At 49.6% G+C, this 21583-nt stretch overlaps 3 protein-coding genes across 6 annotated transcripts; 2 read left to right on the top strand and 1 right to left on the bottom strand.

Annotated features, from left to right (window-relative positions):
• The first annotated feature begins 1722 nt into the window (after nt 1-1722).
• On the top strand, nt 1723-4512 carry LOC134020644 (uncharacterized). The gene is made up of 9 exons (XM_062460805.1): nt 1723-1877; nt 1983-2241; nt 2314-2567; nt 2650-2871; nt 3007-3345; nt 3502-3675; nt 3813-3917; nt 4013-4104; nt 4202-4512. Exons 1-9 carry the CDS (start codon nt 1824-1826, stop codon nt 4275-4277), a joined length of 1575 nt encoding a protein of 524 aa, XP_062316789.1. The 5' UTR covers nt 1723-1823; the 3' UTR covers nt 4278-4512.
• A 1123-nt stretch (nt 4513-5635) lies between these two features.
• On the bottom strand, nt 5636-9256 carry dnaja2b (DnaJ heat shock protein family (Hsp40) member A2b). Its single transcript, XM_062461726.1, has 9 exons — nt 9097-9256; nt 8056-8115; nt 7704-7933; nt 7526-7606; nt 7291-7424; nt 6997-7193; nt 6736-6880; nt 6528-6655; nt 5636-6211 (listed from the first exon to the last, which is right to left on the bottom strand). The coding sequence occupies exons 1-9, from the start codon at nt 9172-9174 to the stop codon at nt 6023-6025; spliced, it is 1242 nt and encodes a 413-aa protein (XP_062317710.1). The 5' UTR covers nt 9175-9256; the 3' UTR covers nt 5636-6022.
• On the top strand, nt 9147-21135 carry ppp6r2b (protein phosphatase 6, regulatory subunit 2b). Of its 4 annotated transcripts, none has more exons than XM_062461722.1 (26): nt 9147-9278; nt 11027-11221; nt 11343-11501; nt 11622-11720; nt 12032-12218; nt 13065-13202; nt 13305-13370; nt 13481-13593; nt 13737-13850; nt 13947-14073; nt 14278-14451; nt 14585-14815; nt 14928-14992; nt 15079-15194; nt 15320-15396; nt 15493-15573; nt 15681-15778; nt 15872-15929; nt 16710-16828; nt 16916-17091; nt 17183-17339; nt 17432-17517; nt 17606-17816; nt 18128-18151; nt 18437-18568; nt 19005-21135. In XM_062461722.1, the coding sequence occupies exons 3-26, from the start codon at nt 11374-11376 to the stop codon at nt 19036-19038; spliced, it is 2811 nt and encodes a 936-aa protein (XP_062317706.1). In that variant the 5' UTR covers nt 9147-9278; nt 11027-11221; nt 11343-11373; the 3' UTR covers nt 19039-21135. The 4 variants fall into 4 exon arrangements, with proteins under 4 accessions (XP_062317706.1, XP_062317704.1, XP_062317707.1 ...); XM_062461720.1 differs by having other exon boundaries at nt 15320-15405; XM_062461721.1 differs by lacking the exon at nt 9147-9278 and adding an exon at nt 9318-9851 and having other exon boundaries at nt 15320-15405.
• The last annotated feature ends 448 nt before the right edge of the window (nt 21136-21583 follow it).

Raw genomic sequence — 21583 nt, 5'->3', positions numbered from 1 at the left:
GTCTGACCAAATCACAGGCCAGGATAACTGGGGGAGCCTGTCGCCATGGCAGCGGGAAGAGAGGGCGGCGGAGCTGGGAGAGAGGATCGCGGAGGCACTGGAATCAGGCGACCTGCTGCGTCTGTGTGATCTGCCTGGAGCATTCAGGACATACAGGTAACACACCTACACACACACAATGGTGTCGTCATGTCCTCACGATGACCATCCAACTGAATGATAGGTCCCATGAGGGCGTGTCATCGAAGAGTTGTCCTGATTCGATACAACCAAGGGTAGAGTTTTGGACGGCCATCTCCCTCCTCGCTAAGATTCAGGCCTCCCGACAGGATGAGAAAAAGGAACTGACAACGCTGAGCAAGAGGTAAACACACACACACACAGTGTTCTGACAGACCACTGACTGAATTGACCTGCTCCATTGTCCTGTGTCTCTGGAGGTTGGACCAGCCAGCCCTGCAGCTGTTGAGTCTGTACGTCCGACTGGCCACAGTGAGAGCCCAGAGGGAGCGGCAGTCCCCAGGAGCCCTGCTGGCTGCCTCGCAGGCCTGGCAGGCCTGGTGAGACGCTGCACTCTCTCACACTACAACACAACGCAACACCGTCTTTGCTTTCTGTCCTTGCAGAACCCGCGTTTGACTGAACGGACAATGTTCACCGCACGTTTTCAACGTCTCGGCTTTCCTTCCTCCGTTTCTTCTTTTCTCCCTCCCTCCCCCCCTCACCCCTCCCCCCTCCCTCCCCTCCCTCCCTCCCTATCTAAGGCCGTCTGTGAGGAGCCCCGGGATTACAGAGCAGGCCCGACTCTTGCTCCAGGAGGGGGGGGAGGAGGGGGGGGAGGAGGGGAAGGCGGTGGAGCATTCACCCTGGATCTCATCCCAGCAGGTATACAGACACGTCCCGTATCAGTCGCTCACATGCTGCTCCCGCTGTGATACCAGGGGGAGAGTGACTCTCTCCCCTCTCCCATCGCATGCTGCTCCCGCTGTGATACCAGGGGGAGAGTGACTCTCTCCCCTCTCCCTGCAGTCTGTGCTGTACTACATGGTGCTGAGTCAGGAGCAGGAGAGGAGATATCTGCTCAGGCTGCTGCATGGGGTCTCCCTGGAAGATCTGCAGGGGCTGGGAGGACAGAGCTCACCTGGAGAGGGTCTGTCTGTCTGTCGCTCTGTCCGTCCTTACAACTAGCTGTCGTTTTGTAGTCCTGTCTGTCTGTCTGTTATGCACTATGGAACCTGTCGATGCAGTCTAACAGTAAGTGTTGACGTTTTCTTCTAGTGCTTACCCAGCAGAGGGAGGTTGCTCTGAGAGAGGCGTGTGTGAGGAAGATGAAACACACACATGCCATTCTGCAGACACACACTCATACCCAGTCACCCCAGGAATCTCCTATACTCCAGCTTCAGCCTCAGTCCCAAACCGAAACAGCCAAGATGCAGAACCAGGGCCAGACCCAGGACCAGACCCAATACCAGACCCACATCCACCCCCAGGACCAGATCCACATCCAGACCCAGGGCCAGACCCAAGACCAGACCCAGGGCCAGACCCACGTCCAGACCCAATACCAAACCCACATCCACCCCCAGGACCAGACCCACATCCAGACCCAGGGCCAGACCCACATCCAGACCCAGGGCCAGACCCAAGACCAGACCCAGGACCAGATCCACATCCAGACCCAGACCCAAGACCAGACCCAGGACCAGATCCACATCCACATCCAGACCCAGACCCAGACCCAAGACCAGACCCTGGAGTCAGTAGGGCCCTCTTCCCAGTCCGAGTGGGGAGCCTGTGCCCTGGTCCTCTTGACCCAGCTCATGGATCTCCAGGAGGCCCAGGTCTCTGCAGTACTGCCCTCTCTGGTGGACATGGTAAGAACACACCCATGGAGCAAGGTTCACTCGAACACATATAGAGTGTTGTTCTGATTTCTATTATTAAGAAATGTGTTCATCTCCTTTGTGTGTGTGGATCAGAGGGAGCAGCATCTACTGGCCCTGAGGAAGGAGCATGAGTGGGATCTCAGAAACCCTCGTCTCAACTGTCTGCTCACTCTCCTGACCTCGGAGGCCCCGCCCATCCCCTCCTCCCTCCTCCCCCCTGACCCCTGCCCGGAACCCTCTCCACCAATCCCAGCCCAGAATAATGTCACAGACACAATACCGGAGCAGAGGGCCATGGATGGGAACCAGGTTGCCACTGACGGGAGGAGGGAGAGACAGGATACCTGTACAGGTAGTTCGAATCATACACACACACGCGCGCACACACTTCTTTGTGGCCGTTTAAGGATGTGTGTGTGTACAGGCTGCGGAGAGACCTTTGAGGATCTGCCCTACCTGGAGATCCTATGCATCCCACCCACGGTGGATTCCTCCAACACCCACCAAGCCAGCTCCCACACCTCCACTGAAGGGGAGAGTGCACATGGATTGGAGAGTGCACATGGAGGGGTTAAGGTGGGCCAGGAGGGCAGTCCAACCAAGACACCCCAGATCTTTGAGAAACAGGACTCTCTCATCACCCTGGCCTGGAGCAAACCTCCAGAGGCAGCAGCTACAGTAAGTCCCTCTCATGGAATTACGGAACTGTGGTTGTGAACACGGTGTACGTTACCATGCGGAGGTCCGTGTTTCTGTCCAGGACGTGTCTGCCGCAGCGATGGAGCAGGATTCCTTCTGCAGTGTGCAAGGTGTGAGTCCGTGCGACACACCTGGACACTCCGTTGGGGACACAAACCCCCCGGAGGAGACAGGCTGCGGGGCAAGACAGCTGGAGGTGCTCGACTCCTCTCTGTTCCAGTCTAGCTCGAAAGCTGGACCAGGACCCAGACAGACTGAAGGCCACACCGTCAACATCGGACAGGTACGACATCGCTGGTTCACCATCTGGTCAGGCGCTCCTTTCTGAGTTCTATCTGTCTCAACGACAGCAAGTTAATTCCATCCGCCTCGCAAAGTTTGCCACTTGACCCGCGTGTACTCCGATGCTGTGCTACAGAGAGAGTCTGCTACTGGTGGGGGTGACCAGGCCCTGAGGACGCCGCTGGAGACGGGAGAAGCAGGGTGTGATGTGGATCTGTACACACACACCCCGGTCACACACACAGAGACCACGGGAGCTGTTGAAGTGGCACGCACACACTCTGTGCCTGAGGAGAAGGCTGGGATGAGCAGTGTTCCTATGGAGGAGGAGAGCAATGATGACATACTCGCAGCGGCGTCCAGTGAGTTTGCTTACCTGGGCGCTGTGGGAGGGCAGCCAGCAGAACAGGAAGTGTGCCACCCAGCCACTGAGCCCTGGGCTCAAAGTGGACTGGATCAATCCGCTGTAGACCAGGTACCTCCGAATGCAACACATACCTCTGTCCGACCACCACAGAAATACAGCAGTGCTTTCAGTACTATACATTAGTCACCATGCCAGCCTATTGTGATTTATAAAGGAAAGTTATACTGCAAATGATCAAAATACAATACCTCTTATGCCTCGCAGACGGAATCAAGTGTCCCTGAGAGTGCGAGAATGCAAGAGTCTATGCTAGAGAGAGAGAGAACCCGGGAGCCCGTCTCTGTGATGGAGAGGGAGAGAACGATGCGCAGTCTGGTGGACATGCAGAAGAAGGTGGAGCACAAGCAGCAGAGAGACAGAGAGAGACAACTGCTACGGGTGAGAGAGGAGGGAGACACATGCCCTAGAATCCTCCTAGTGACAAAGTCATCCTGTAAGTCATACATCATTTACCTATCTGTCAATATCTATTTGAAAAAATTGTGTTAAGGCTGCCCTTTTCCTAACTGTCTCAGGTTCAGGAGCGCCTGTCCATCATTCACAACAGGAAGTCAGAAGAAGACCTGCTGGGCCTGAAACAGAAAGACAGGCTCCGACACCTCACACACAACCTACCACAAGTGAGCAGGCCACACACACACACATAACCTCCCATAGGTGAGTAGCCTACAGCTGTGTTCTTCTCAGTGTTGAACATGTGTGTCGCGTGTCTCAGGAGGATAAGAGTCAGCAGAAGACCGTGGTACGAGAGCGACTGGAGCAGGTGAGGAGGGAACGCTCCTATGTGATGCAGTCCAAACGAGACAGGTAAGGACCTCCGCCGTAGGACGTTTCATAGGACGGGCCCTCCAAAAACCCCACCTTTCCCTTGTTCTGCAGCTCTTGTTGTGTTCTCCCTCTGCAGGAACACAGCAGGGTTCAAGGAGCTGCTGGCTCCGGTGGTCCTCCAGGGCGCCGAGACGGAGGAAGGGGCGGACTGACGCTGGCTACAGTGGCTGTGAGCTTTACACACTGCCCCCTTCTCAATGAGCCACGCCTGGCTACGCTTCTATACCTCTGGAGAAAGAGCCTATCGACTGACACCGATTACTCTAAGAACAATGTTGGCTCTTACTAAAAGAAATGTAGTGACCTAAAGATTGTCATTTTTGGTTAACGTTCACATATTTCCAGTCCCAGCTACGGTCCAAAGCATATGCAGAGACAGTGGATGGTAACTTGAGTTTATTATACAGTTTAATTCTCATCCTCACAAACTTGAGCATCAACAATAACATCATTTATTAAAGACTCCTGTCGTTGTCTGTAGAGATCAGGCGGCACTCCTTCCTGCAGACTATATATGACATATACAATGAAACAGCCCCATGGCTCCATCTGCTCCCTCCATCTGCACCTGGCTCAACAGCCTTCTCACACAGCCAGAACAGAGGACCCCCCCCCCCATCGCCAGGACTGGGCTGGTCAACGCTATAGCATAGCAGATGGGGGTTCAAAGTGGTGAATGTCCATGAGTTTGGACCATGAGTGTTGTGTGACAGTTCTACTGGTTTAGAGAGATGTGTATAATGCAGGAGGACATGGACAGGGTCCAGAGGTTTTCCCTCTGGGCTCGTCACATTCAAAGAAAAACCTCTGGCTCCTTATCATGAGCCTCAAACCAATCAACACATTCTAATGTTTTTTATTTTTATATATATGTATATGTACATAACTGACCTTAAACAGGGTCTGCTCACACTGTTGCCTAACACAGAGCAGAAACATCTACGAGTCATGAAGCCAAAACATTCCACAGCAGCTCTGATGCACGGAGCCTCTGGAGCACGTCACACACACACACTCATACCTGTACAGATACAAACGCACAGACACGTGCATGTACCCACACCCGTTTAGCTTTGCCCTCAGGCTGAAAATATCAAGACGCCTTGGGCTCAAGCTGTGGCTTCACACACTCACTGTGAAACAAAAACACAAAAGCTAAAGATCTGAACAAAGAAATCGGTTTACTTGATAACAGGCCTTACTAATGATCTAGCTAGGGTTGTGATCGGTGGAGACCAACCTGAACAAGGAAGTCTCTCTGTGACAAGACACGAGGGTTTGCGCGCACCGGAAACAAGTATAATAGTTTCCTGTGTGACTCAGCAGGCTGTGTAAAAAAGACATGCTTTAGGAAACCAGTTAATCTGATCACTTTTATAGCAGTAACTTAAGAATACACAGGTCTGGGTATCAGGTGCGTGTGTTGAGCTTTGAACCTGGGCCTTCTAGAAATTGTATTTCTCCTGGTTGAAGCAGCATGCACTTGTGACAGAATACACTACACGTTAAACGAGATGACAATATTTGCATTTTATACACAAGACCGGTGTGTTCCACAGCGAAAGGTAGAAGCCAAAGATGACATTATGTGGGTTGGGTCCAGCTGAGAAGTGGGCCCCTAGGCAGGGCTTGTGGCCCCTGGGAACTCTGAATGGGAGGGCCTGCTGTCCAGAAACACGATAGGGTTGTCACACATCCAGCTGCTGCCTGATGGCCGGTCCCATTGAAACTGTGTGTGTGTGTGTATATATATGTGTGTGTGTATGTCCTTTCTATAGGACAGGAGAGGGAATTGTATGTATGCACATGGAGGGTCTTAACTGGTATAAGCAGTACAACCGGAGGTGTGTGTGTGCGCGTGTGTGTTACATTTGATGTGTGGCATGTGTGTGAGTCTCTACTGATGTGCACACTGCACCCCTGGGCCCTGTGGGCCCCCCTCTTCATCAGAGCTGTCGTTGTAGGCCTCCCTCCTAGCCCCGGCTCCGGCCCCAGACCCCCGGTCATGATCCTGCAGGTCAACCTCCTCGGCGTCCGCGGAGATTACCGGAACCTCCGCACGTCCAGGGAGCAGGTCCTCCAGTTCCTACAAACACACCGACAGTAGGCAAGCAGAGATGAGATACACACACACACAACCCAATTCTCATTAAAAACTCCCACAAATCCAGCACTTTAGTAGATTGGATAAGCATTTACAGAGGAACAACCGCCTAACCCATCAGCCAGAAGGAGTAACTATTAGCATTTCATTCCAACCTTTACATGCAGTGTGCCAGATGTAAGGTAGGGTATCAAGACTAGGAGTGAAGATTGTAATACTCACAGTGAGTCAAGACTAGGAGTGAAGATTGTAATACTCACAGTGAGTCAAGACTAGGAGTGAAGATTGTAATACTCACAGTGAGTTTTTCAGGGCTAATCCAGTTGTTGTCAGGGAACTGAACATCAAACTTGATGAACAGGTCTCCCTTCTCAAACGGGTTCCTGTACTGGGGCATGCCCTCTCCCTTAACGACCCGTATACACCCTGAAACACACACACACTTTAATACCACGCATAAGGAGAAATACTCATTTAATTGCTGTGACCTGAGGATGGGCATGTACCTGGCTCAATGACTTTGCCAGGGGGGTATTTGACCGCAAGCTGGCGTCCATCCAGGTGTGTGACGGCAATCTGGAAGCCACAGAGAGCCTCGACCAGGCCGATGCGCTGGGTCATGTGTAAGTCGTTGCCGTCCCGACGGAAGTCCTGTCAAGAAAACATCCACAATGTCACACTTGCGCACAGTAATGGATTTCTCTCCAGGTCTACATACAGACCCTGTAAATGGGCTTCGATATACCATCTGGTGGACGTGGGGTTACCTCATGCTCCTTCTCCTGCAGCACCAGAACGATGTCCCCAGGTTCAGTGCCTGGCGCTTGGTCCGCCTCCCCGGTGAAGGTGATCTTCTGGCCGTGTCTCATGCCTTTGTCCACGTGCACCTCCAAGAGCTTGGTCTCCTTGGACACCTTGCGGCCCTCGCACTTCTTACAGCGGTCCTTTTCGTTGATCACCTCGCCTACGCACGGACACACACACCGTCAATGTAAACTACGGCCCTGTATTTTTTTTGACAGAGCGAGGGTCGTTGTGGCGAGCGTGTGTATATCCATTACCCTCTCCGTTGCAGTCTGTGCAGACTGACTGCATCTGCTGGACCATGCCAGGAGCCAGCTGTCTGATCATAATCCTCATGCCTCTCCCTCGGCAAGCTACACACTTCTGCACTGCTCCAGCCTTACCCCCCTGACTGAAAAGGCAAGACAAAGGCATATTATGGTTTTACCTGGATTTAATTTTTTTATTATGAATTTTAAATACATATTTAATATAAAGACAGACAAAACTCACCCATTGCAGCTAACACACAGGACATTTTTGCTAAGCTGGAGTTTGGTGGTTTTGCCGTTGTAGAGGTCTTCCAGGGAGACCCTGTGTCAAACACAGGAGAACATTAGGGGATCCGCAAAAAACAAAATAATATACGTACACAAAAGCACATCACTTTTCCCCCCACACTTGTACTCACTTTAAGGGGTGCACCATGTCCTCGCCTCTCCTCCGGCCCCCGTTGCGGGCCCCCCTGCCTTGACCCCCCATGAACCCAAAGAGCCCCCCGCCGAAGATGTGGGAGAAGATATCATCCATGCCAGCTCCTCCACCTCCACCCTCCCGTAGCCCCTGCTCCCCATAGCGATCGTACAATTCCTTCTTCTCTGGGTTTGTCAACACCTCGTAGGCAAAACTGATCTCCTTAAACTGGACAGAGATCATGAGAGTTAGAGGAACACACGCGTTTTGAAAAATTGACTAAGCATATTTCAGAGGTTGGGTCTTGCTGTGATCTAAAATTTGCTCTGATAAGTTTTAGTGTTAAATACCTTGTCCCCGGCATCAGGATTCTTGTCGGGATGATACTCTTTGGCCAATTTGCGATATGCCTACACAGACGAAAAAAATGATGGCCTTAGACAGCACACGACTACAATATAGTCAAGTCATCTTGTTGATAAATCGTTTTAGATATCGGTCGAGTAAAATATCTGGATAACCACTGTAGATCTCAGTCGATCTAAATATAGTTGTTATACTCGTGTCATCATACTACTAATGGTTCACTGAGAGCATGTCTATACCTGGTCAAGTTGGGATCTACCTAGATTAGCATCATCTGAATGGCTGGCTAGCTACTAGTGCTATTAGCCACCAAGAGCTTATGATAGCTATATGCTGAACGGCTCGAAGCCGTTAGCTAGCTAGCTAGCTACAGTCAGCAGTAACTTTGTTTTTTTGAACAAAAGAATCACCAACTCATCCAACTATTACGATTTAACCTCACCCATCTACAGTCATAGTTAGCTCTAACTAGTAAGATAGTTGAATCTGATATGTTATTAACATTGTTAAGCAGATCGTTGCTTGAGGAACTAGCTAGCTCTGTACGTGGAGGTATTGCGTGTGTCCTGTATTGCTCAGTCTTTCTGGAATATGGTATGGCTGCACTGTACAGTAGTCAGTACATTACGTTAGCTAGCTTAAGCTAGCAAGTGTCCGTCCTTAGCATACTCGATATTACTGATATAATTAAACATATCGACGACTTGATAAATTAATATAGTTTAAACTTGCGCCAACAAACTACACTACTACACTAACGATAAAGCCTACTGTAACACTTCTAGCCTCGTGAGTTAGCCAAACGTTATCGCGCTAGTCTGTTTGGCTGCTAGCGATGCTAGATAAAGTTAGCAGGCTATCGTTTTCATTCTGGCTTCGCTAGCCAGTTTTGCTAGCCAGACTGACTAGCAGGCATCGTCTCGACAAGCAAGGCCAGATCAAAATATCATCCACGTTTTTTTCCCGCTAAATCGCTTGTTACCAAACTTGTACTAACATACAAGCGTCGTTATAAGACAACACACCTTTTTCAGCTCGTTTTCGGAGGCGGAGGGCGAAACTCCTAGGATGTCGTAGAGCTTAGTATCCACCACGTTCGACATAATGCTAAGCGGCTACAAACAGAAAGACCTTCTGCGGAGGAAACCAGAGCGGAGAAGACAAGCCGGGTGAAAACGTCATACGCAATGCGTCAACCAGCACTAGCGTGAGTGGCTATAGCCAGTTTCTTTACCTATCAACAAATCTCACCGATTCACACCGGGATCGTGATGCGTTTGGTTAGATCCGACATTCTAAATATTAAACGCAAGTTTGGAGTTCTGATGTAACTGTGTAAATCATTGTGCATTATGTTACAAACACGTGTTACCCACGGCTACTGTACTGTATAACGTAGCTAGAGCTAGCTAGTCTACAACTTTTCTTGCGCGTTCCCGTGACAGAGCCAGCCATTTTGATTTTGAAATATGACAGCAGCGAGATTCTTTTGCTGTTGCAGTTAGCTAGCTGAGCTAGAGTCCAGATGCTATCCTGGATCTAAACGATCAGTTTAATCGATGTATTTTGCACTTTAATTAGACGCGAGGTTTAAATCAAAACGGAACCTGGCCCATACCGACTCATCTACCTAGACATTCGTCAGATTTGTGACCGATTTTGCAATGATGATGAATGATGGGTGAAACGGACAGTCTGGGGATGTGCAACTGCACAGCTGACTGGCCTGGGACATATGAAAAATAGGCCAGAGCAGGCTAGTGTAATCTGGCGGGTCAAGGTAAGGTAGATACGTTTTTACAGGCTTTGTCTTTGGTGTTAGTTGTTTACCTTGTCAAATGTAGACTATAATGGACCAGTTGTTTTTAGCGCTGCTGGTGTGTTGGCCAACGGCATTGACTAAAAGTGAAGGCCACAACATATTTATGCTTATGTTGTTGTTGGCTAGCTGGTGGAAGCTACTGTAGCAGTGATTGTGTGCTGATCGGTCACACCAGTCCCTGCGACTGCTGACTAGTTTCACAAATTAGCCTGCGATGTCATTACTGGTGCAGGCCCCAGTTAGAAAGCTTACTAGCCATGTCATTGTCAAAGCTCAGTCGACTTCAAATAATATGATAAATTACATAATTATGTTACATGCGTACATACTACTTATACTTGGAAAGCAGGTGCCATCACAGTCACGCATCCTTGAAAATATGCTGTTTTGGTTTTGTTAGGCTAAACCCCAGTGGTCTCCAAACCACCTGTATGGTGACTGGAGCCATTCTTGGCATATTGACTTCATTATATGTGCCTGCCCTGAAAAATAACCTGTAATACATCTCAAATGACAGTGCATTTCAAATCATGTGACAGGCTGTGTGCTTTCGAGTTACATCAACCACAACAAACTACATTATGTGGTGGTTGGCCAGTCTCCTAACAGTTGTTTGCAGTGAAACACACTCAGGAACCTGGCACACTGTGTAAAGTTCTTTGTGACACCACTGTCTGAGTCAAGGTCAGGTGGCTTTATGCTTAATATTACATGTGTGAGAACAATTGGGCTATAGTTCACAACAAACACTGGATACCAGAGATAGTAGATCTATTCAGCAGTAAACAGATAATGACATCACCCCAGATAATAGTTGGACAACAGTGTATTATGATAGCAGAGCTTGCCCTCAGTCTGTTGGCAGAACCTCTGAACCTCTGTCGAGTGTGTGTCTCAGAGGAAGCTGGATAATGTCATTATACAGACATGCATCTTTAACTCGGTTACAGAGAAAGCTTCCTGAAAGAGGCAACGCACTATTTTGCCCCACTGGAGTCTGGAATGATCCCAAGTCTTGCTTTTCAAGAGTTGGCCTATTATTTTCCATGACGAAACAGTGGGAAGATTGCAGCAGGATGACTACCAGTGCGTGTTTCACCTCTACTCAGACTCCCCACCCACATTTCTTTCAGGTTGCAGACATCTCTACGTGTGAGAGTTCGTTTGTGCTTGTGGTGTGAGATTGTGTGGGGTGTAGAGTGAATGTGAGAGAGCTGTGTTGTTGACTGCAGACACCCATGCTGCTCTATATCCAGGCCACCTGCAATCTTCGAGACCCAGGTCCGTGTGCTCACAGAGCACTGACTGAGGACACTCCATATCCACGGGTAAGACGGACAGTTAGTCTCGATACACACATATAAACAGTGCCTATCACATCATGTAGATGTATTCTTTTCTCAAGTTCTCCGTTTAGTTTACAACCTGCCTCAATCTCTCCTCTCCTAGCTGAGTGTGTGAGCTTGTGACCGCAGCAGCCATGTTTTGGAAGTTTGACCTGCACACTTCGTCCCACCTGGAGGCTCTACTGGATAAGGAGGACGTCACACTCACAGAGCTTATGGACGAGGAGGATGTGCTGCAGGAATGCAAGGCCCAGAACCGCAGGTTACTTTCGCATTATAGGCCTTACAGGACTAATGGGGTAACATCATTAGCATTTCCTTTGAGTAGCCTGTTTGTTTGTGCCAATGTCAAAGAGTGGTTTTCTGTCTCAATGCGCGCAAGGCTCCTCCTGTTCCTGTCTCAGGACAGCTGCATGCAGGAGCTGCTTCGTCTCATAACTACAGAGCCCCCTGCTGGTGTGGAGGAAACCTGGCGCTTCAAGTGAGTGTGGTAGTAGACTATACACTGCCCACTGTATAGTTTACAGGATCTTAGTCGGTCCAGAAACGAAGGCTCAAGCCCAAAATTCATAAAACATATCCGATATTGGTGTTAGAGACACGTCCCCTCCGAAAATGCTATGGTCTTACTTTCACCAACTGTGCAAAATCTGGGATGGTTAATAGGGGGAAAATAGCCATATCTCTTAGCCTTAGTACATGGACATGTCTACACCAGTGTGGTTTCTGAAAGAGTTCTGGCTAGGCCAGGACGTGGAGGTCTGTGACTGACTGGGCCTGTATTTGTTGCAGGTACCCTAACATAGCATGTGAGCTGCTGACGTGTGATGTCGCTGTAATTAATGATAAGCTGGGGAACGAGAAGCCGCTGTTGGAAACCCTGTATGCCTTTTTGGAGCAGCCCTCCCCCCTCAACCCCCTCCTCGCCTCCTTCTTCAGCAAGACCATTGGGAATCTTATCACACGCAAGACAGAGCAGGTAACACACCCACACAAACTCACACACACACACAGAGGACTCCAAAATCCTCTGCACATCTACACCTCAACCTCCAATACACCCACCACTTTGTTACAGTAAGACAGTGAAGCTGAAACTCCAATACCTTCCTGTATCTATGCTCACCCCCTTCTCACGGTCTTAGCCTCTGTCAAATCATGCCATATGTGACCAAGAGCCAGGGACACATTTCAAGTTCAAGTCTTTTATTGTCAGATGCACAGAACAACACAGGGTCAGACTGGGCACTGAAATTCTTAGGACAAGACAACGCAAAGCAACCTGGCATAACATATAAGTACACAGAACATAGATTACATCTATGTTCTGTAAAATATAGTACACCTCCTCATATACAAATACAAATAATATACAATATTCAATACAGTATACTAAACACACATACACACATCTAAATACATGATTACCTATACTAATCTAAGACAAGTGAAGTACAATCGTGCAATATTGCTGATAGTGCAACCAGTAGCTGAAATAACCTATACTAACCTTATAAACCTATGCTAACCTAAGACAGCGAAGTACAATAGTGCAATATTGCTGATAATGCAACCAGTAGCTGAAAGTGACAGTGTGTAAAGTGACTAGTGAGAAGTGTATCAGTGTCCATATCAATGTCCCTTCAGATGGCCCTTGGAAAGAAACCTTGGAAAGGCTTCTGAATGGACATTGATATGGACGCACTGATTTCGGTGTGTGTTCAAGTGTTATTTAAAACGTGTTGTCATCACAGCCAGTGGGGTGTTCTTCTGGTAACGTAGCCCTCTACGTCCACTCAGCCGTATTCAGCTGTCGTCTCTGTAGGTGATCTGGTTCCTGCGTGAGAAGGAGGGCTTCCTGCCTCTGGTGCTGAAGCACATCGATGCGTCGGCCATGATGGATCTGCTGCTGCGCCTCATCAGCTGTGTGGAGCCGGCCCCTCTTCGACAGGAGACACTTAATGTGAGACGCACACAAACACACGCATACACACTCAACTTGGCCACGACTCCCCACTTAGTGTATGGAGCGTAATGGAACAACAACAGCGATCTTTCTCTGCAGTGGCTGAATAAGGAGAGACTCGCCCAGAGGCTCATTGAGCTCATTCACCCAGGGATCGATGACGAGGTGAGACGCGGAGCACACGCACAACCATGTCGACATAGAAACAAACACAGGCAAAACCCACGCGACCGGCGACACAAAGGATGTGAGCCCGATGTGCGTGCACTTTTCAGAGACAGTCCAATGCGTCTCAGACGGTGTGTGACATCATTCGTCTCAGCAGAGACCAGGCCAATCAGCTCCAGGAGAACTCCGTGCCTGACCCGTTGCTCGCTGTTCTGGAGTCGTGAGTGTCCCCCCCTTGCAACCAACCACACACACACATACACACACACACATACACACACACACACATACACACACACACACACACACACATACACATACACACACATACAGCTGATGTCATGATCCTCTGTGTTTCCACAGTCAGGAGTGTGTGGGACAGCTGTTGAAGAACATGTTTGAGGGAGGCAGGACGGAGAGCTGCATCGTCAACGGAACTCAAGTGCTTCTCACCTTGCTGGAGATCAGGAGGCCTGTGTGAGTGGGACTGGCTCTGTCTGTGTCCGTCTTTAAGACGTCGGAAAAGAATAAACTGTACTGCTGTCAACTTGTGTGTGTGTGTGTGTGTTTTAGGTTGGAGAGTCTGATGGATGTGTGTGCTCAGGGATGTGAGAGATGTTACCCAGTCAACAGCAGCATCCTTCTGGCTATCCTCCCCCACCTCACAGACTTCCATCAACTGCTGCTGGATCCGCCCAAGGTAAACACCCACAAGTCCTTTGTACACACAGACGTGTCTAAACGTGACATGAACATCCAATGAAATGACCCCCCCCCCCCCCCCCCCCATAGTGAAGCACATTTGAGGGATTTCCACAGTACAAGACTTTCCCACTGTGTGTTTAGGCCTGAGCAGATGCCGTCTCTGTGAGGTCAAGAGTTTCTGTGTCCTGTGTTTGTGTAGCGGGGCCCCATGCTGACCACCCTGGGCGTGCTGGAGGAGCCGCTGGGCAACAGCCGTCTCCACGCAGCCAGACTGGTGGCGTCTCTGCTGCAGAGCGGCTCTCAGACCAGTTCCCCCACGAACACGGGGGTCCTCCAGGAGCTCTGCAGGCTCAATTCCCTGGACCTGCTTCTGGTGAGATACTCGCCAACACCGGAGACGCAAGACGGAATATTACCATAGTCGAGAAAGTGGCCTGTTCATAGGTGTTCAGTTGAAAAATACGATGTTCATCAAGATGGTGATACGTGACTTTTTTATTTTGCAGGACTTGTTTTTTAAGTTCATCTGGAATAACTTCTTGCACTTCCAAGTGGAGCTGTGTGTGGCCGGTGTCCTCTGCCACTCTGCCCAGGAGGGGAGGCCCCAGCCAGGCCCAGGGCCCCAGGAAAATTCCGGGCTTGTCAAGGAGCCCCAGCAGGAACAGGCCCCACCCAGTCCCAAACCTCCAGAGCCGTCCGTGGCTCCTGACGTCTCTCACAACACGCTGGTGGCACATGTAGGTGTCATCTCCGCTTGAGTGCATGTGTCCTGATTTGGTGCAGCACCTGTGAGACTCTCAAAATATCTCCACCCCTCCCTCTGGCTTTCTCTCTGTGTCTCTCGCCCAGCTTTTCCAGCACTGTCGCTTGGTCCAGAGGATTCTAGAGGCCTGGGAGGAGAATGACAAGATACAGTAAGCGACCGTCTGGCTACAGTGTTTCTGTTGCGTTGATGTGCTGCTTCCCCGGAGCGTCAGTGTGTCGTCACTTATGTTTCCAGGGCAGGCGGGGGAATGAGGAGGGGCTACATGGGTCACCTGACCAGGATTGCCAACACAGTGGTCCAGAACCTGGAGAAAGGCCCTGTACAGACCCATATTAGCAGTCTCATCACAGGTGAGTCTGAGAGAGAGAGCGCGAGTGTGTGTGTGTGTGTGTTATACCCAGTCCACTTTTCATAACAAACTGTCGCTGGTTCCATCTGACTGGCTGTGGTTGCGTGGTGTGTTCCCTGGCTGCAGAGCTACCTGAAGACTGCAGGGGGCGCTGGGAGAGCTTTGTGGACCAGACCCTCACAGAGACCAACAGGAAGAACACGGTAGACCTGGTAAACACCTCACTGCAGGTGTCTTGCCTGCAGTCGGCGAGTCTCCTTGTGTTAAATGCTGTTTGAACGTTGTTTGCTGTGTTTTAGGTCAGCACCCACAACCTGCACTCCTCCAGTGAGGACGATGACATGGAGAGCCCGTTCCCCAATGAAATGTCACTGCAACAGGTACACTACACCCACACCCACATACACACACATACACACCCACATGTGTACACAACCACGACCTGGCCCACTAGCTGACCCGTAGCGATGCGACTGGATTTTTGCAGGCCTTCTCAGACTACCAGATCCAGCAGATGACCGCAAACTTTGTGGATCAGTTCGGCTTCAACGACGAGGAGTTTGCCGAGCATGATGACAGCATCAAGTAAGAGATGGCCGATCTATGTTTCAGCAAAGTTTCTCTGTGTGTGTGTGTGTGTGTACGTACTAATGGAGGGATTTGCACTTGTCATTGCAGTGCCACCTTTGACCGTATTGCAGAGATCAACATGAACATTGACGGAGGGGAGGACAGTGTGAGTTAACCAGCATGCTAACTCCACTTTACGGAGTAGCTGCAATGGGCCATTCACTTGGTATCTGTTGGTATACAGTGTTTCCTCTAGGATTCTTTTTAGCAGTGGGGGCAGGTCTGCTACTAGAGGTAGGCTACTTAAAGAAACCTTCCACTCATAAAGTATGTTCTAAATGGCAGAAATGCTGCCAATTAATAATTGACGTAACAACTTATTGTACATGGTAAGTAGCCTAGCCTATCGATTAAGGTACTCGAAAGCATGTACACTGTCTGCTTCATTTGATCTTGATAGGCTGAGCATTCGGTAGCAAGTAATAACAATAAACCCACTATTTATTAATTAAAACTACTTCAGCATAATAATGCACCTAAAATACAAACGTGAGCAAGGGCAGCAATCGCTATCGAATCAACAGACGTGCAATTTAGCTAGCAGGGGAAGAATACAAACAATGAAAATCACCAGTTTACTTAATTTAAATTTGCAAGATTTATAGACTAATACAATAACAGGCTTAAATGAACTGACAACATAAATTATACGACTTACAGTTCTCAAGGACGCACACACGCAATCCCAACTGCGGTGTGAAGCGCGTGTCCGTGCTATTCTCCGACATGCACTCTAACAATCACTGCTGATACACGGACTTTTGTACAGCCCTATTTCTGATACCGTGGCGGCATAAATTCAGCTGCCACGGCAAAATCAACATCGAGGAAACACTGGTATAGTAAGAAGCTGTGTGCGTGCGTGTGTGTGTGGTGTCGTCTGCAGTCCAGCACCACCGTGTTTGAGGCGTGCTCCAAGGAGAAAATTCAGCCCTTTGATGATGAGGAGGACATCTGGGAAGAGAAAGAGATCAACTATGCAAGGCAGGGCAAGTCCAGAACTAGGTACACACACACACACGCCGTGGACTGGACACATTGATCCAATGCCCTTGAACACACATAGAGCCAGTCCTCCTCTCTCTCTGTCAGGTTCGGTGGTTCTCAATGGTACAGGCCGCCGTCTCAAAGCGACGGGGCGAGCGACGCTCCTGCGCCGAACTCCTGCGCCGACCCTCCTGCGCCGGGCTCCGACACGGACGAGGGGGAGGGGCCAAAAGAGGGAGCGGAAAATGTCAAGAAGGAGATCCCGACGGAGCCCCCCCAGAGTGAGTCCCACTCAGCCAGGTCACGGAGCACGCTATGCCTTACACCGTAGTTTCATGGTGACCACGAGTTAACTTGTCGAATTTCTGTCAGGCGTTGGCTGGACGGCTGATTTCGGGGAGGTGAACTCCAAGGCCCCCGCTGCAGGAGCTGGCATCTCAGCTTGGGACAGTGTCGCCCCCCAGCCGGTCACCACGGAGACGGAGGAAAAAGGCTGGGCCAAGTTTACAGACTTCCAACCCTTCTGCTGGTGCGTTAGCCTTTCCACGTGCATGCGCATGCTGTGTGGGCACGTGTATCTCCATAGCGTTCTAAGCCCTGTGTGAGTGTGTGTGTCCTCAGCTCAGAGACGGGTCCGAGATGCAGCTCTCCTGTGGACTCGGAGATCAGTGGGTCTGACGGAACTAAACCGGACCAGGATCGGAACCGTGAGTTTGAACACACGCACATCTCTCTTGTCCGTGTCTCTACTGGATGTATGAAGGCGTGTGACCCCCCCCCCCTCCACGTCTGCAGCCTGCGTGTGGAGCGTGTGCGTGGCGAGGAAGGCCCCCCTGGTGGCGTCGGACAGCTCTTCATCAGGCGGCTCCGACAGCGAGGAGGAGGAGGAGAAGACCGAGTCCGTCTCCACGGACACAGTCACCACGGAGACGATCACCACGGTAGCCGGCAAAGAGACCCTCCGACTCACCGTGGATGCCAAACACGAGAGGGCGGTCTTCACCAGGTGTGCACACAAGCGCGCGCGTGCACACACACACTCAGTTTCTCTTTCCACTTCAGTGCAGTCTGTTCCTCTCCCTGTCTCACTGTTCACACCAACCCTGTCCTCCTACCCCTTCTCCTCTCTCTGCCCAAACACACCCTGCCTGATCCTGCTGCCCTCCCTGCCCCTGTTTCTCTGCTCCCTCTCTCTCCCGCGTGTCTGTCCTCCTGCTTCTCCTCCTCCCATCTCCCCCTGTCCCCTTCTCCCTCCCTCCCTCCCTCCCTCCCCCTCCCTGTCCCCTCTCTCCCCCTGTGTTCTCCTCTCCCCTCCAGAGTATTCAGACCAGCGGTCAGAGGGTATGTAGAGACAGAGGTGTGTGTCTCTGATCTGGCAGTGTGTCATGTTTGAGCAAGGCTTGGGGTTCAGGCTTTATGGAGATCTCGAACCACTGTAAAAGAAAGTGTCGTGTGCAAGACTTGCACTGAAGCAGAAGTGCGCGAGTGCGTGTGTGTGTGTGCATGGTCTACTACTAACTGAGTGTGACTGACGACGGGGCTGCTGTCACCCAGTCTGAACGTGTCCAGTCTGCTGAGTTCTGGAGCTGTGGTCCGTCTAGACAGCTGTGGCCTCTCTTCTTCTAGTGAGGAGGACAAGCCGCCCCTGGACAGACTCTCCACCAGAGAGGAGAAGAAAGACAAGAAGAAGGAGAAGGACGGCGACGCGACCCACCCCGGCCCCTGGCCCCCCACAGACCGCCCTGCAGCACTCACTAAGTAAGCTGCGCGCGCGAGGAGTCTTCTAGAAACGATGTGACCGTCCCATGTTGAGAGCGTGTTGCTGTCGCGCACGCGACCGGCCAGACACAGAGCCTTTCCTCTCCGCTGTTCTTTCCTGTGTGAGCTATTGGGCGGAATGGAATATGTATTATCATCCGTGATGACGTCGTTAGGGATTTGAAAATGGGTCGACGAAATTTGCCTCTGATCCGTTTACGTTTGTTGCCCTGAGCTGCTGATGAAAGGAAGGGGGCTGTTCAGTGACCGTGTGTATTAATAAGAACAAGGGAAGGTTTGAAATGTAATGGCTTGAAGACTTTTCTCTGAGGGCGGAGAGGTGAGAAGAGGAAGTTGTCAGAGTAAAGTGCTACATGAAAATTATGTTTAACGCAAGTATCCATCTTAACGCCGTTCATTTCTCATCTCCCCACAGAGAGACGCCCCCCTCTGCAAACGGCCCAGCCTAGAAATGCGGTACACACACAGACACTCACACGCACACACATACACACACACACACACACACTTCATTATACAGCATCCTGTGGTGTTCAGCAGTGCTGTCTTGCCAGGTCAGTGTCCAGAGCTGATTCAGAAAAAGAGGGAGGCACAGGGAGAGCGGAAGCTTCTGGACTGAGAACAACCAACCAATAAATGTGTCCCTGCTCCCACAGTAGTGTCTCCTAAGTATACAGTAACATCATCACACAGGGACTGTGTGTGTGTGTGTGTGTGTGTGTGTGTGTGCGTGTGTGTGTGTGTGGGATTCAGCTTTATGTTGTCGTCGGGGTTGTTTGGCTTGGCTCCTTGGCTGAGCTAGATTTTGCACTTAAACTCTTTGTTGAGGCGCTGACCTCAGGCTGTGGTTCTGTCCTCAGCTCAGTGCAGGGAGGGCTGGGGGTGTGAGGGAGAGGGGAACACTGAAAGATCCTCTAAGCCAACTTCTGTCACTGTGCCGTTTCAGTAAACCTTTTTTTGTTTTTGTTTTCCCATGATCTGAAGTGCACATTTTGATCATATGTTATGAGAAAATTGTTCCATTAGAATCTCTTCTTTTTTGGAAAATTCCCCCCTTGCTCTGCATCTCTCTGTTTCTGCCTTTCTCTGTCTGTGGAGCATTTCAGGTTGTTTTGTGTGCGTGCGTGCGTGTGTGTGTGCGTGTGTGTAGGCTCTGTCTAAAAAGAGTGTGTTCTCACGTCTAAAGAAGGGTCGGTGGATGTGATGAAAGCACACCTGTGTGACACAAATACAGGTGTATGTGCACGCACGCACGGACACACACACACTTTCACAAACACCGGGTCAAGGAACCGCATATCACCCTCCCACAGAACTGTTTAAATGTAATATTGTGACATTTGAACCTGTATTAGGTTGTGGCTTTTCTTCTTGGTAATATGTAAACGTAATATATGTAAACAGTATATATAAACAGTATATCTTCTATTTTTGGAATAAATCCAGATGTATGGTAAAACAGTTGTTTTGCAGGTTGCAGTGTGTGTATTGTTCTGTTGAAATGAGGCAATAACTATGTTAATCTTTCTTTGTACCCCAGCATCAGTTCCAGTTCCTCTGCTACATACTTCCTCTGTTTGTGAGTGTGTGAGCGACCGTGTGTGTAACTTTTGTTTCAAGATTGTTTTATAGGTTTAGTATATGGGGAATATACTGTATGTCTTCCATATACTTCCTGTGACTTAACATGTTTTATTTTATTAGTAAAACAAATGTCCTGTCCTTATCAGGGCTGGAGCAGATACAAGTTCACATACCTATACTTTAATTTATGTTTTTGTAATTTAATCACATTTTGAAAGCACTTTTGAAAGCACTTTTTTGGTTGCTAGCCTACTAAACTTTGGCAAAGTCGTCCATTTTGTGTCACAAAATAGGGCATGTTTTGACTTGAACGAGTGACAGAATTATATGAAAATAAGCCTGTTTCTCCACAAAGCTTGTTGCCAAAGTATGTCTTCCCTCTAGGGAAGGGCTAGATCTCAAACCTGTGAAGTGGTTTTCTTCTCCTTAAAAGTTGGGTAGAAGCAACTTGGCAGTTGGGCCCTTTGCAGACTGGACTGTGGAGAAGAGGTCACTGTTGGGATCCAGCCTGGCCCAGTTCTGTTTCACTCCTTCCCCAAGCATTTTCTCCTAGCTCATCATCAATATTCAACCCAAAGAGCTGTTTTCTCAACACAGAATAGCTGAAACCTGCCGAGTCATTGAAAGAAACGTGTGAAATAGAACTGGGCACCTTAGTCAGGCTTTAAGCAGGAAGTCAGGGTTGTGTACAGGGTCTGAATATATCATACCTTTCACCTCCAAGCCCCATGCACTGTATCTGACCCATAGGCTACCACACTTACACATGTGGTACAAACACATGGGCTGTGTTTCAGAGAGTGAGTTCCGGACAGCTCTGTGTAGTCAGATGGCTTTTGTAAAGTGGTCTGATGCTGGTGGTCTTTGCTGTATAGACAGTAACATGTCAGTTACCTGTTGTCAAACTTAGCTTGTACATTCAGATATGAAACTAATAAATATGTCTATCCAGATTAAACGGGCCTCGTGTCTCTATCTTGTGGTTTTTATACTGACACGGTAGCCTACGGCACACACACACTATAGCAGCACCACAAATATGTTTACTTTAGGGCTGATTGACACAGATGCAAATCGTTTGGTAAATATGGCCACCAGCTCTACACTGCCCCTGCCTACACCCTGAGAGAAAGGGTCACATGATAGTAGAGTTGTAACTGCTACTGCCACAGACCTGCTCAGTGGTAATACAAGGTAGAAAATGACTCATCATACACATAAAGTAGAACCAGCCACAACAGTCTCTACAAATGTCATAGAGTGAAGTGCTGAGGTATTTGCCAGAGACATCCTACTGTTATAGTTTATGAGGGGTCCACAGATGAAAACACTTAGAAGTCTTTTCCTGTTCTCTCCCCCTCTCTGTCCTTTTGATCATTCTTTCACACACACACGCGCACACATGCCTGC

The sequence above is a fragment of the Osmerus eperlanus genome, chromosome 5 (genome assembly GCF_963692335.1).
Source record: "Osmerus eperlanus chromosome 5, fOsmEpe2.1, whole genome shotgun sequence".
NCBI classification, from domain to species: Eukaryota; Metazoa; Chordata; class Actinopteri; order Osmeriformes; family Osmeridae; genus Osmerus; species Osmerus eperlanus.
This window is presented reverse-complemented; position numbering and strand designations above follow the sequence as displayed.